General features: G+C 49.9%; 1 protein-coding gene across 1 annotated transcript in view; it reads right to left on the bottom strand.

Moving 5' to 3' along the window:
- ARHGAP23 (Rho GTPase activating protein 23) overlaps window positions 1–10,845 on the bottom strand; it is a 95,154-nt gene extending 84,309 nt beyond the window's left edge. The window contains exon 1 of the mRNA XM_006889470.1: window positions 10,783–10,845. Coding sequence (XP_006889532.1) covers window positions 10,783–10,845 — 63 coding nt within the window. The remainder of the gene's footprint in view (window positions 1–10,782) is intronic.
- Window positions 10,846–13,432: the final 2,587 nt, after the last annotated feature.

Raw genomic sequence — 13,432 nt, 5'->3', positions numbered from 1 at the left:
TGGGAAGGGAGAAAAGTGCAACAATGAATGAATGGAAATCCAAAGTCTCTGTAAATTTTTACTGAAATTAATAATAAATTTAAAAAATAGTAAAAAAAAGAGTTTATGTGCATGAGTGGACAAAGTGCTCAGCACATATCTGGTACTAGGATCCTTAGTCAATGTCAGCCACAGCTAATATTATTATTGCTGTTGTTACAGTGTAAAGTCACATGATGTAGAGATGTTCAGCCTGTCAGGCAACAACATCCAGCCAACAGGGCCTGCTATCTGCCAGGCATTGAACTAGACCAGTGGGCAAGACAAAGTCCCTACCCTCAAGAGACTTAGGTCTAGTCCTCTGAAAAAGTGACTCCATTTTGAGGACATTTCTCATGTAGGACATTTTTTCTTTGCAGAGAAAGTGATATCTAAATTGGGCTTTGAAGGATGAATGAAAGTTTGAGAAGTAGAGATAGCAAAGAAGGGGAAGAGATGGTATAGAAAGATTTTGGAAAGGGGAGGGAGAAGTGAGTCCTCCATGTCTATCCAGTGTTCTTCACCTCCAAATCCTGTCTCATTCCTCATCAACATTTCATTCCCCTGCATGGCTCCCAGCATCTATGGGAAAAGAACGCTAAGTCCCACAAGGACCCCACTAAGACAGTGAGCAGGAGGGGCACAACCAGGTCCTTACTGATCTTAGGATGTCATTGTGCCCTTCTCCTCGACCCTCTCTCTGTCTACCCAGAAAACACCTTTTAATCCTTGGCAATCCTTGCCTCCTCAAAGAAGTCTTCCCCCTAAAGATAGAGAAGGTTCAGATAATGCAGAGACGCAGTGCATATTTACTGAGGGTCCCCTGAGGTCTCCCACTCCAATCAAGAGCAAATCCAGATCCCACACAGACACAAAAAGAATTCCTGCACCTAGTGGAGCCACACAGAAGCTCTTCACTCACCACTGAGTACAGCTGCCTTCTTAACTCCCTCATGATATTGACTCCTAACTGAAGTTCAAGTTCTATCTCTAGAAGGTGTCCTGGGGGAGGAGAGACTTCCCAGACTCTTTATTGTCAGAAAAAGATAGCAATAACAAGGTCAGCTTAGGATTCACAAAGATACACATTTCACCTCAGGTCAGGGTGGTTATTTATCCTCTCATGGTCTCAGTTCTTGAATCTGTAAACGATGGCCCTTAGAAACCAACCAAAAGGCACTTCACTAAAGAGCCCTCAATAGATTTGAAAATTTAACTATAACTTTGAAAATTAAAGACAAAAGAAAGAGACTAATCTTATCTAGGGAGCCTTGGTGACATAGTCCATTAGGGAGTTTGGCTGGTAACCCCATAGAGACACCTCTCTGCCAGTTCAAATCCATCAGCTGCTCCTCTGGAGAAAGATAGGCAATTTCATCCCATGAGATTTACATATTCTAAAACCCCACTATAAGTCAGTCCCAACTTGACAGTAATAAGAAAGAAGTAGTGTGGACAATCAAGCTAACCAAACTGTTTTGAAATCCTGAATCCACCTAGAAGTCCTTTGAGCCCTGGGGGCACAGTACATAACCTATCAGGCTGCTAATGAAAGATTGGCAGTTCAAATCCACCAATCTCTCTTAAGAAGGAAGATGGGCAATGTCCTCCCATAAAGATTTACAGCCTCAGAATGCCAATGAAGGGTCATTATGAGTCATAACCAGTTTGATGGCAGTGGGTTTGGGGTTTATTTAAGAACTTTTTAAGGAGTCCTCATGGCATAGTGTATTAGATGCTAGGCTGCTAACCAAAAGGTTGGCAGTTCAAAACCACCAATCATTCCTTAAGAGAAAGGCATGGTAGGTCACTGAGTCAGTAATAACCACAAGTAAGAGCTTTCTGACCACACTGATAACCAAATGCTATCACAATGAAGACAGTAAGTTGGTTGGTTCCACATAGCGTTTGGCATATAATAATGCTCAATAAATGATGGCTGCCATTATCACTCTGATAGACCTCTGTCCTAGTATATAACTCACTAGCTTATGTCTGCTGTGGGTCAGTCTACCCGGTTAGACAGAGTCATTTTTCTACTTTACATAATATTTTGATAGAGAATTTGGGGAGCATTCTGAACTGGCAGATACTGTAGCCGCAAATCTCAGTATCCATGGTTATAAATCCTTAGAGAAGACTTTTTGTCTGGCTTTAAGTGGTAGGTAAAGACATACAAGAACTTCTTGATCTTATTCATCCAGGCCCCAAGAGCCACAGAGAGAGCCTAGAATACAAAGTTAATGCAAGAAATGCCAGCTGAATGAATGAAGGTTGTCTGACACTAAGATGTGGTCCTCTGCCTGATTTTCTCAAGTCTTGGGCCTTCTGGGGTCAGGTGCCTCCCCAACCCGGGGGTGGAATTAAAGAGAGGACAGAAAGGAAACTAAGAAAATTGGGCCTGGGAATGGCCACACCCAATCTCTCAGATAACACTTTCCCTAACAGTCAGGTCTCTCCTTAGAGGGAAGGATGGTGAAACTTCTTTTCACATAGCACAACACTGGGCCATGTTGCCAGGAGGGGCCAGTCTTTGGGAAAGAACAGCATGCTCAGAAAAGTGGAGAGTCAACAAAGGAGGAGGAGATCCTCAACAAGATAGATTGACCCAGTGTGATAATGGGCTCAAGTATGGCAGAGGTGATGAGGATGGCATCGGACAGCACAAGGTTCAGATCTGACTTTCATAGGGTCACTATGTGTCATCGTCGACTCCACACCACCTAATGACATCGGGTGGGAGGATAAAGAGACGGTTAGGCCTTTGAAAGCTGCTGGGTAAAGAAAAGTTTTCAGTGGAGAAGGAAGGAGGAGAGCTGTTTTCCCCAGTCTTCAGCAGCTCCAGCCTTGTACCATGCTCCCTATTTCTTGCCTCTCACCTTCCCCTCTTACAGACACCCTATCTCTTCCTGGATTTTGCGTCTCAAGCTCAATTGCCCCTGTCACTCACAGTGCCATAGGGTAGAGGGAGGCACAGTGCCAAGGCCTCATTAGAGCTAATGAAGGCTCAGTTGTGCAGATGCCGGGGCATGATACCTAAAAGTCCAGAACCATCTGCTGCCCCCATCATGCCCTTGGGGCCTCAGCCCACTTTCCTTGGGAGGATCCGAGGTCACACTTTCAGAAGGTGAAGAATCTTCCCATCTTCCCAGGCACTGAGGATGACATGACTATAAGGAGACTACGGGGCATGTACTGGAAGACATCAGGCTGAGAGGCAAGGTTTCCACCTAGACGATGCCACAACAATGCCACTGTCCACTGCTCGTTCAGAACCCCAGTCTTCCTCCTTCCCACTCAGCTCTTGGTATCTAACAACAGAAACCTTTCCCTTCTCTCTCCATGGAGTAAGTACTCAGAGCTGAAAGGACTTTGGGCATATCTCTCGTGCCCTCATGTTACAACTCAGCACCTCTCCTTGCCTGGCTCCCATTCTGTTTCTTCCTGCCACCCCTGTCTGTCTCTTCTTCCTTGCCTTCATCTACTTGACCTCTCTCTCATTTCTCTAGGCCTCAGTTTCCCCAAAGCCAAATAGGGAGATGGGGGAAGGGTCACTCATCGCCATCAAGTTGGAACTGATTTATAGCTGACCCTCCATCCCATTTCTGAGGTTACAGATCGCGCAGGTTATTTATCTTTCTCCCCAGAAGCGGTTGGTGGATTAGAACCACCAGAAGCACAACCTTTGGGTTAGCAGTGAAACTCCCTAAGGACGTCACCAGAGCTCATGGGGAAGGGTGGCTCTAAAACCCCGCCAGCTGAAAAATACAAGATGTTCCCTATCTGGTCGGCTTCTCTCCTCCCTCCTTCCCTCTCTTTGGGGAACAATGCCGTTTCCTCCACATTGAGAAGGAGGGAAATGCAAGCTGGAGGGTGGGGGGCTCTCCACTTCAGCCTCCCCTTCCGGTCGGTCATTTGGGGATCTCCAGAGCAGGAAAAGCTCCAGATAGCCCAGATCCCCACCTCTCCCTCCTACTGAGGGCTCTGTGCCCACGCCTGATTCTCTCAAAGAAGCTCTCACTTTTCTTGGAGGAAATTAAAAAGTCAGAAGAAGCTGCTTGTTTAAAAGCTTGGGGTCACACAGAAATCAGGTTGGGGACTGTTTGAAGCCAGGCATGGGGCCAAAATGAACTCTGCTTGTCCCTTTTATCAACCCTCCTGACATAGAGGCCAAGACCCCTGGAAATGACGTCCTTCCACATGGCCTGCACATGTCCCGCCAGCCTGACCACATGCTTCCAGCCCACACCGCCCCTGCTAGCTTGTCCACCCCCAGAGCCCTACACAGAGCTGTTTCCATCCCTCGGGGTGGACCTGTGGGCCTCTGCCATCCCTATGCCCTGCCCGAGCTGTCTCTTCTCCCAGGGTCTCCGACTGAGCTTTGAAAGGGTCACTTCAAAGAGGATCTGCCTGACGAGGGCCAGGCCAGACCCAGAGCTGGCTCCTCGGCCAGATTCCCGGCAACTGGGGACAAAGGCCCCACTGTTCCCCCGACCCCCAGGCGCCCCCAAACACACTGGGCATAAGAAGTCTTTCTTTCCCCAGTTCCGTTCCTTACAGGCCCGGGCTTCTTGCCACACAGAGTAGCCCTGACCCTTCTTCCAGGAGAAGGTGGAGGGGAGGTGGGGAGCCTCCAGTCTTGCCCTCACCACCACAGAAAACCCCTTTCGGAGGCCAGGCAGCCTGGAGGAGGGGGGAAGACTAGACTTGAGGGCCAGCAGCTTATACACCTCATTGCCTCTCAACCACCAAGCCCCTCCTGAGCCCGTGATAGCCTCCCTGTTCCTCCAACCATCAGAACCATACCCATCCTTCCAGGTCTCTTCTCAGCATCCTGTCCCCTGAAGTGCCTCACAGTCCACACCACGGTCCAGCTCTCATGGTCCCAGGGACTGGAGTGTCTGCCTCTCTCCCTAATCCCTGACGGCAGGAGCCTGTTCTCATCTGCACCTCTCATTTCCTATCACATGGTGCTGATCTCAAAGCGGGGCCCTTAGGATTTCTGTGTCAGCCCCTACCAGAGCCGGCACCCTCTCTAGTCCATGCTGTGCCCAGTCTGTGCTTGCCTACCTCCAGCGATGGAGCCTTGGCCCCTCCAGAGGCAGCTCGTTTCCTCTTCAGATTACTTTGGCCATTAAAGTGTGTTCTTTCTCATTCTCATCCGTTTTGGTTTTTGTTTGTTTAATAATAGTTGCTACCATTTATTGAGATTACTAAAATGTCAGCTGCTTGATCTGTATTACCTCATCTAATCCTCTCAACGATCTGAAGGGATTATTTCAATGATAAAAACGCTCGATTAAATAGTTTGTGCAAGGTCACACAGCAAATAACGAATAAAGGTGAAATATGAACTTCAGCAGGCTGAAGGCTGGACCCCAGCCACGCGGGCACAGGACCCTGTCTCCTGATGGGCACAGGGGCTTTGTCAAGCCTGGGTCACAGAGAACAGGGCCTCCCATCTCCCACGGGTGGCCCGTCCATGTAGACCGTAGGCCATTTCATATGCAATTGTCCTGGCCAGCTCGTCACTAACATCTGTCAGCAGATTCCGTGTGGCTTGGGAGAAAAGTGACTCAACCAAGCCCAAAATAAAAGGTGCAAAGGTAGTCCAGTGAGAGATCTCCTGGTTAGAGAAGCTAACCCTGGGCTTTAAAACCAGTTGTGGCTAAAGATGCAATCAATAATCCTTCTCACGACAGGTGGAGAATTGATTGTTAGGGCCGACCCTGACCCAAAACAGACACTCTGTCCTTCCTCCAAATGAAAACGACAGTATCTCCTACCAAGAAGATGATGCTTTGGGGACATTTAGCTCAGCCTGTAATCTCTTCCCATGTACCAACTCCTTGGAGCTTTAGAAGGCAAGGGGAGGGAGTGTGAGCAGAGAGAACCCCAAGACTGAGGAAGCACCACCACCTCTGCGCTCCCATGAGGCCTCAGATAGCAGGGTGTTGGGGAGCTGTCTCTACCTCTCAGAGCAGACCGCACAGTGATGCACTTCCAGGTGGCTTTCTTGAGACCCCAGCCCTGGTTATTTCCAAGGGGTCAGATTATAGAATTCTGTGATTTTTCCCATACAGTGTTTCATCGTTCAAATACTCAGCCAATCGGCCAGTCAACAAACATTGCTTGAGCACCAGCTGTGTGCCAGGCACTGTGGCAACCAAGACAAACACGACATCACAGAGGTCTCTTGGAATGAGGTTAAAAACTGGTCAACTTCTCAGTTCTGCAACTTACTGTGTAACCAGAGGAAGCCATATATTTTATTGTGCCAGCTCCTTTATCTGCCAAATGAGATGACAATAATTGTTTCTACCTCCAATTGGGATAAACACTATGGAAGCAGTTGCTATTGTTATTTTTTTATTACCCTCAAATAACTACAGTCAGGGAGACTGACTTGTAAGCTGGACCATCACAATGCCAGTGATAGAGCTGGGCATGGGGCACCCTGGGAGGCTAGAGGAGGGGCCACTTGCTGGCCTGCTCTTGACAAACATTTATGGAGAGCTGCTCTGTGCCAGGCGCTGTGCTGGCCACTGGGGACACAGAGATGAACAGGACACATTGTCCACTCATTCCTGCCCCTCCCTTCTTCTTCCCAGGGTCCAGTCACAGAAGCCTGCATGAAGGGGACACTGAGGACAGGCTGTGTCGGGGACAGCATGAGCCTAGAGCTTGGGAGTCAGAAGACTTGGGTTCTTGTCTGTCACCAACATTAGTGATCCTGGAAACCCTCAGGCCTCAGTTTCCCCACTCTCTCATCAAGGATTTGAACAAGTGATGAATATCCTCACCTTACAGGGCTTTAAACTTGTCCCAAAGACCAGCTCCAAGGCCTGATGGCCAACTGAGGCAATAGGGGTGAGGATGCCCAGTGCCCACCGGTACCGGCTGGCACTACCCTGCTAATAAGCTGGCACAATTTCACATGAAACAGGGGGGCCTGGATCTAAAGGCGGGTTGTTTGAAGGGGACAAGGGGGAGTATTAGGGGGAAGGCAGAGCCAGCTCCCACAGGCCCTATTCATGACTTTCTCTGGGGAGGGAGAGCGAGCAGGATCATTAAAACCAGCCTTTGTCTAAATCCCTGACCAAGCCAATGCCTCACCTTCAAACTCCTGCAGCCAGCAGGACAGAGCAGACACCCCTTTGGAAAGAAAACACCAATGAAGCAAGCCAAGGCCTGAGTGCTATGAACTAGCTTCTGGGAGCTGGAGATGAGGAGGAATAAAGAAATTGACCATGACCTTGGCTGTGTCCAAAATGGACCCAGATTTAAGGCAGTGGGGAAAGGCCAGTCCTGAGAAGCCAAATAGACTCAAATATCCAATTGCTGGGTGGCTCTGCCACCTACTCACTATTTTGGCCAAGTTATGAGCTCTCTCTGCCTCAGTGTCTTCAGCTGTAAAGTGGGGATAATAATAGTTTTCACCCAGTGGTGTTGCTGTGAGGATTAAATGAAGTAACAGATATATATTCTGGACCCACGTAAATGCTATTTGTATCTTGGTTATATGTTGTACTCCCTTCATTTAAAAAATAAATAAAATCCCAGAAACTAAATTATTTGCATCTATTTGTGTACCCTCTGGACTTCTGTTTCAGAATCCAACATCACAGGATCCCACCTAACACACTACAGCTGTAAGAAATGTTTCTATGTGATTCCCTAGAAGTCTTTCCTAGAAGTTCACCCAAATATCTAACTGCAATCTTTCATCCATAACACACTGCATTTTCCAATCTTTTGCAATCTCTTCCCTAACTTTATACATCATGAAATCCCTCCAAATGTTCCTGAAATGAAGGAAGATGTCAAAACGTCTCTACCCATCTCTTCCCTAGTCCTATAACACTTTCTTTTATCCACACTCTCAATCAAGCTGAGAATATAGCACCTCAAAGCAGTTAAACAGTTCTTCACACCCCTCACCGCACAAACTCGAGCTTGGGGCATTGAGGCTCATATCTAGGCTGTTGGGTACCGTTGAGTCAGAACTGACTCATAACTGACCCTCCAACAAGTTTTCAGAAGCAGTTAATCACACAGGAGACTTACCATCCTTCTCCTGTGGAGCAGATGGTGGATTCCAGCCGCAAGCCTTAGGGATTGCAGCTCAGCTTCTTGCCACTAGGCCATCAAAGCTAGCCAACCATAAGTCTCAGGTCCAGGATCCAGTTCCTCCCTGCTTGGGCTAAGAAAAAGCCTAGATCTTGGGGTGAAAGTTAAAATGCCCTAGAGATATTCAGTGATCTGACCCCTCCCCTAAATTCTGTTTTATTCCCCAAGATGTCACAAAGCTGTCTTCCTAATTATACCTCCCTAGGGAGCTCTGGTGGCTTAGTGGCAAGAAGCTGCGCTGCAATCCCGAAGGCACACAGTTCGGGAGAAGGATGGGCAACCTCCTCCTTCTATGTGATTAACTGCATCTGAAAACCCCCTGGAGGGTCAGCTGTGGGTCAGATCTGACTTGATGGTACACAACAACAAGAGGGAGCCCTGGTGTTGAAGTCCACAGAGAGTTACACTCTAACTCAGCCTTGCTTCTCTGGTGGTTCGAATCCACCAACTGCTCCATGACAGAAAGATGAGCAGGCTCCTCCCATGCAATTTTACATTTGCCTTGTAAACTTGAGAGAGGGTTAGTATGAGTCAGAGCTGACAGCAGTGAAAGAGAAACAGTATTGACTTGATGGTGACAGGTTTTCTTTTGATTCCAAAGGCCCATCATGCACCCTATCCTCAGGACACCTGGCTTCTATCCTTTGTAAGCCCAGATCCTCTGCAAAATAGGATAACAACACTGACTCTGCCCACTCACATTGGTTTTGGAGTTTTTATACTCATCACTCCCAAGAAGAAAGAGGGGCTGGAATGCTGGGGCTTAGAACTTCTTCCAGCTACTTTGGGGTGGGCTTGGCCACCTGTGGGCAAGTGGAGGGAGAGGTTTGGGCTAGGAGCCTTTGGGTTGCATTTGGAGGTGAAATGACTGGTTATGTAATCGAACTTCAACTTGCATGCCAATGAGCACATCTCAGTGAAGGCTGGCCACTTTTTGGGAATGGAGCTGTTGCCCTGGCAGAGAACAGGAACACATGATATCAAATGCCATCCACCCTCTACTACTGGGCCACATAATTACCAGAGTCTGGAAGGCAAAGGTTTATCCAAATTCTGACAGGTAAGATGTGCGCCCTGCACAACACATGAGGTGGGTACCACTGAGCAGTTTCGTACTAACCACTGCAGTTTCCAGGGCCAGCTGTGAGAGGCCATTCAGCAAGTTATAACTATCACTTTGTATCTGAGAGCCTCCATGCCTCAAGGCAGACTGTGTGATCTTGCTCTGCTGCGTGTGAAAAGAGAAGAAACTGAAAACAATGACACACATCATAGTCCAATTTTCAAAATCCACAAAAACCGAGGAAGAGACATTTGGAATTTTCACATGGTTATAGCGAGTTAAGTAAAAGATTAATAAGTTTGACCCATATTTTCTTTTCGCTAATTTTATGGTGTATGTAGTTATCTAAAAGTGGGTGTCAGATGTTTAGATCCAGATGCAATTTCAGCGCTTGCCACAGGAGCTGTTTTCCTCTAGGGGAGGGTATGGGGTGGAGATGAAGTATGTGTTGGAGTGGGGGGGAATCCAAGGGACTCATGTTTAATGACCTCCACCTCCACCCCCTGTCCATCCTGAATTTCAAGTTTGTAATTAGGAAACACACTTTGGCTGAAGAGGGGGGTGGCAGGGAAAGAGAAGCAGATGAAGGAAGAACAGAGCACACAGCCACTTCAGAGAACCCGACCAGGTTCTGAAAGGATTTACAGAACCCCAAACCCCAGCACCAACACTGGGGGTAGGGCTAGGCAATTGACCCCTAAATTCTTCAGTTCTGTCAAAATAAGGAAGAGGTCTCAGCCCAGACCTTAACCTCAACTTAACCTGGATCCCAGGGAACTTCTTTTCCAAGTTCAGGAAACTTCTGCTCGGACAGTGTTCAGCCCTGCAACTTGGGTGGAGGAGTGTGTGTTGAGTCCCCGAAAGACTGAGCTGTCAGCCTCAGTGGCAAGGGCAAGAGGGGTGGCTTCACGGAGGCCGGAGGCCGAGAGGCCCCAGGAGGCCCCTACAGCCCCTCCCCAGCCTCAGCAGCTGGCAGATGAAAGATCCAAGCAAAGCATCCCAGCGCTGAGTAATGCCCCTGGCACCCCGCGCCCAGACCTACCCACGGCCAGCTGGAGAGGGCAGCAGCCTCAGCCTGGCTAGTCAGTGTCCGAGGCCATGTTTCTCTTCCCCAGGAAGACCAGGGGAGACCGTCGCGAGGTCCAGAACAGTGGGGACTAGCGTGGCTCAGGGAAAGGGGGTCAGGCCACGGTGGCCAAGGAGGACGTCCCGCTCCGGGAACCCCCTCCCCCACCCCTTCTCCCTCCAGCTGTGCTGGGGCCTCACCAACGGAAAACGAAAACTCCGGCAGAGGAAACAGCGGCAGTCGCCCCGCCTGGGAAACCCGGACAAAAGGCGCGGGCCTGCCGCTCGTGCTGCTCGACCCCCGGGCGCCTGGCACTGCCGCTCTGGTCAGTACCCTGGCCTGGCAGCCCGGGCTTCCCCCTCCTCAGCGCCGCCTCGCCGCCAGCCGAGGTACCCCTGGCGGTGCCCGCGGTGTCCGCTCCGCGCAGGGGCGCTGCGACCCTCGCCAGGCTGCCCACCCCCTCGGCGGTGCCAGGCCCGCCCCCTCTCTGGCCCAGCGCCCTCACCTGCGGGGGCCGGGGCTCCGGGCGGGGCGGGATCCCGACCAGGCAGAAGGCGACTCCATTCATCTGGCAGCGGCGGCGGCTCTGGGCCGGGGCACGGCTGGGGGCGCCAGGAGGGACCCGGGAGGGGCGGGGGCGGGGCCGAGCGGGGGTGGCCCCCCCGGGGATCCACCCTTCGCCCCGCCCGCCGCGCCGCCCGACGGGGCGCACCAGCCTCTGTCCTGGACCGCAGGCTGCGTAGGAGACTGGAGCTAGGGGTTCAAACAGAGTGTGGAGAAGAGGGTGGGAGTCTCAGGGAGACAGCTTTTGCCGACCCCCAGAGAACCGGCGTAGATAAACCAGGATCCAAGGAAAGGGAACAAGGCCATCGTTCTCAGAACTAGAACTGAGAGAGGGAGTCAGAGAGCAAGCAGGGAGCAGAAAGAGCGATAGAAACCCCAGAGACACGGAGCATGAGAGAGGCACAGACGAGATGGAGGCAACAGAGAGAGGCAGAAGTCAAGATGAGGAGAACCAGGACAGAAAGGGGTGGGGAAAAGAAGAAGAAAAAAAAATAAAAGCTTAGGTGGCTTTCCATTCCAATGCTCAGGAAGTTGAGACCCAAGTACAGAGGTGGGTGATGCCTGCACAGAGACACGACGGAGAGATAGTGCCTCTTGGGGCTCCGCCCCTCAACCTGGGGAAAGCCCCCCTCAGGCAGGGCCTCAGCCTGCAGCGCGCAATTAAGTTCGACTCCAAAAACGACTGGAACAGCACATCAACAGAGAACTACCAGAAGTCCAGGCTGGGTTTAGAAGGGGTCGTGGTACTAGAGATATTGTAGCTGATGTTAGATGGATCTTGGCTGAAAGCAGGGAATACCAGAGGAATGTCTATCTGTGTTTCATTGACTATGCAAAGGCATTTGACTGTGTAGATCATAACAAACTATGGCTGACTCTGAGAAGAATGGGAATCCCAGAACACTTGATCGTTCTAATGCGAAACTTATACTTGGACCAGGAGGCAGTCGTCAGAACAGAGCAAGGGAACACTGCATGGTTCAAAATTGGGAAGGGCATACGCCAGGGATGCATCCTATCTCCATACCTTTTCAACCTATATGCAGAACAGATTATCCGGGAGGCTGGGCTCTATGAGGAGAAATGTGGGGTCAAGATTGGCGGACGATTTATCAACAATCTGCATTATGTGGATGACATAACCCTGCTTACTGAAACTGAAGAGGACCTGAAGCGCCTGCTGCAGAGGGTCAAGGACTGCAGCCTACAATATGGATTAAGGCTCAATGTCAAGAAGACAAAGATTCTCACCACTGGACCAACTGGCAGCATAAGGATGGATGGTGAAGAGATTGAGATTGTTCACAGCTTTAGTTTGCTTGGCTCCATAGTCAACAGTCTTGGCACCAGCAGCCAGGAAATTAAAAGGCACATTGCCATGGGAAAGTCTGCTGTTAGGGACCTCTCCAAAGTACTGAAGAGCAATGGTGTCTCTCTGGAGACTAAGGTGCATCTGATACAGGCCATGGTCTTCGCAATCACTTGTTATGCATCAGAGAGTTGGACAATGACCAAGGAGGATAGAAGGAGAATTAATGCCTTTGAGCTGTGGTGCTGGAGAAGAGTATTGAGAATACCATGGACTGCTAGGAAAACAAACAGATTTGTCCTGGAAAGGGTTAATCCGGGTGGCTCCTTGGAGGCAAGGATTCTGAGGCTCCGTCTAACTTACTTTGGACATGTTGTGAGGAGGGACCGGTCCTTGGAGAGGGATATCATGCTTGGGAGGGTGGAGGGCCGGCGCAGGAGAGGAAGGCCCTCTATGAGGTGGATTGATTCAGTGACTGGGATAATTGGGATGGGAGTGTCAGAGACAGTGCGTTTGGCACAGGACAGAGTGGAGTTCAGGGCTGTTGTACATAGGGTTGCTATGAGTCGCAAGCAACTCGACGGCACATAACAACAACAACACATAGCGACCCTGTGAACAACGGATCTGAAGCCTGGTTTATCCTGCGCAATCCTTATTATTTCTGACACACTTGAGCTAATTGCCTCAGTCACTCTTTCAATCCTCTATCAGGTAGTAGAGGGTCAGCACAAAGCATGATGTCCTTTTCCAAGGAATAGCCTCTCCCCAAAACAAGCCCAAAGTATGTGAGATGAAGCTTCACCATCCTTGCCTCTAAGGAGCACTTTAGTTGCACTTTCTGCAAGACATGCATGTCTGTTCTTCTGACAGTCCACAGGATATTCTGTGCTCTTCTCCAAAACCACAACTCAGAGGCATCTATTCTCCTGTCATCCTTATTCATTGTCCAGCTCTCTGATGCACAGCAGTCTAGGTCCCCACAAAGGCAGAGGGATAAAGGCTAGAGGAGAGAGGCTGGGGCAGTGCTTGGGTCCTTCGGACAATGCACTCTGCCTGTCCAAAAGTTCAGGCCTCTGGATCCGCCCAACACCCTCCTCTATGGTGGGCAGCAGGGAGGACAAAGAGACCTCCCAGACATAAGTTTTTCACAGCCATCCTTCCGAGCTGCACTCTAAGGTGAGCCCAGAGAGCAAAAGGAGCCCATTTCCCTTCTTCCAAGCAGAAACCTCCTCTATGGAGTCCCTCGGTCCTTCACAGCTACTAGGAAGTCCTCCCTGTT

This window comes from Elephantulus edwardii, unplaced genomic scaffold (genome assembly GCF_000299155.1).
Source record: "Elephantulus edwardii isolate Elephantulus edwardi_28Jun2011 unplaced genomic scaffold, EleEdw1.0 scaffold00077, whole genome shotgun sequence".
Taxonomy (NCBI): Eukaryota; Metazoa; Chordata; class Mammalia; order Macroscelidea; family Macroscelididae; genus Elephantulus; species Elephantulus edwardii.
The sequence above is the reverse complement of the archived record's forward strand: the minus strand, read 5'-3'. Positions and strand labels throughout refer to the sequence as shown.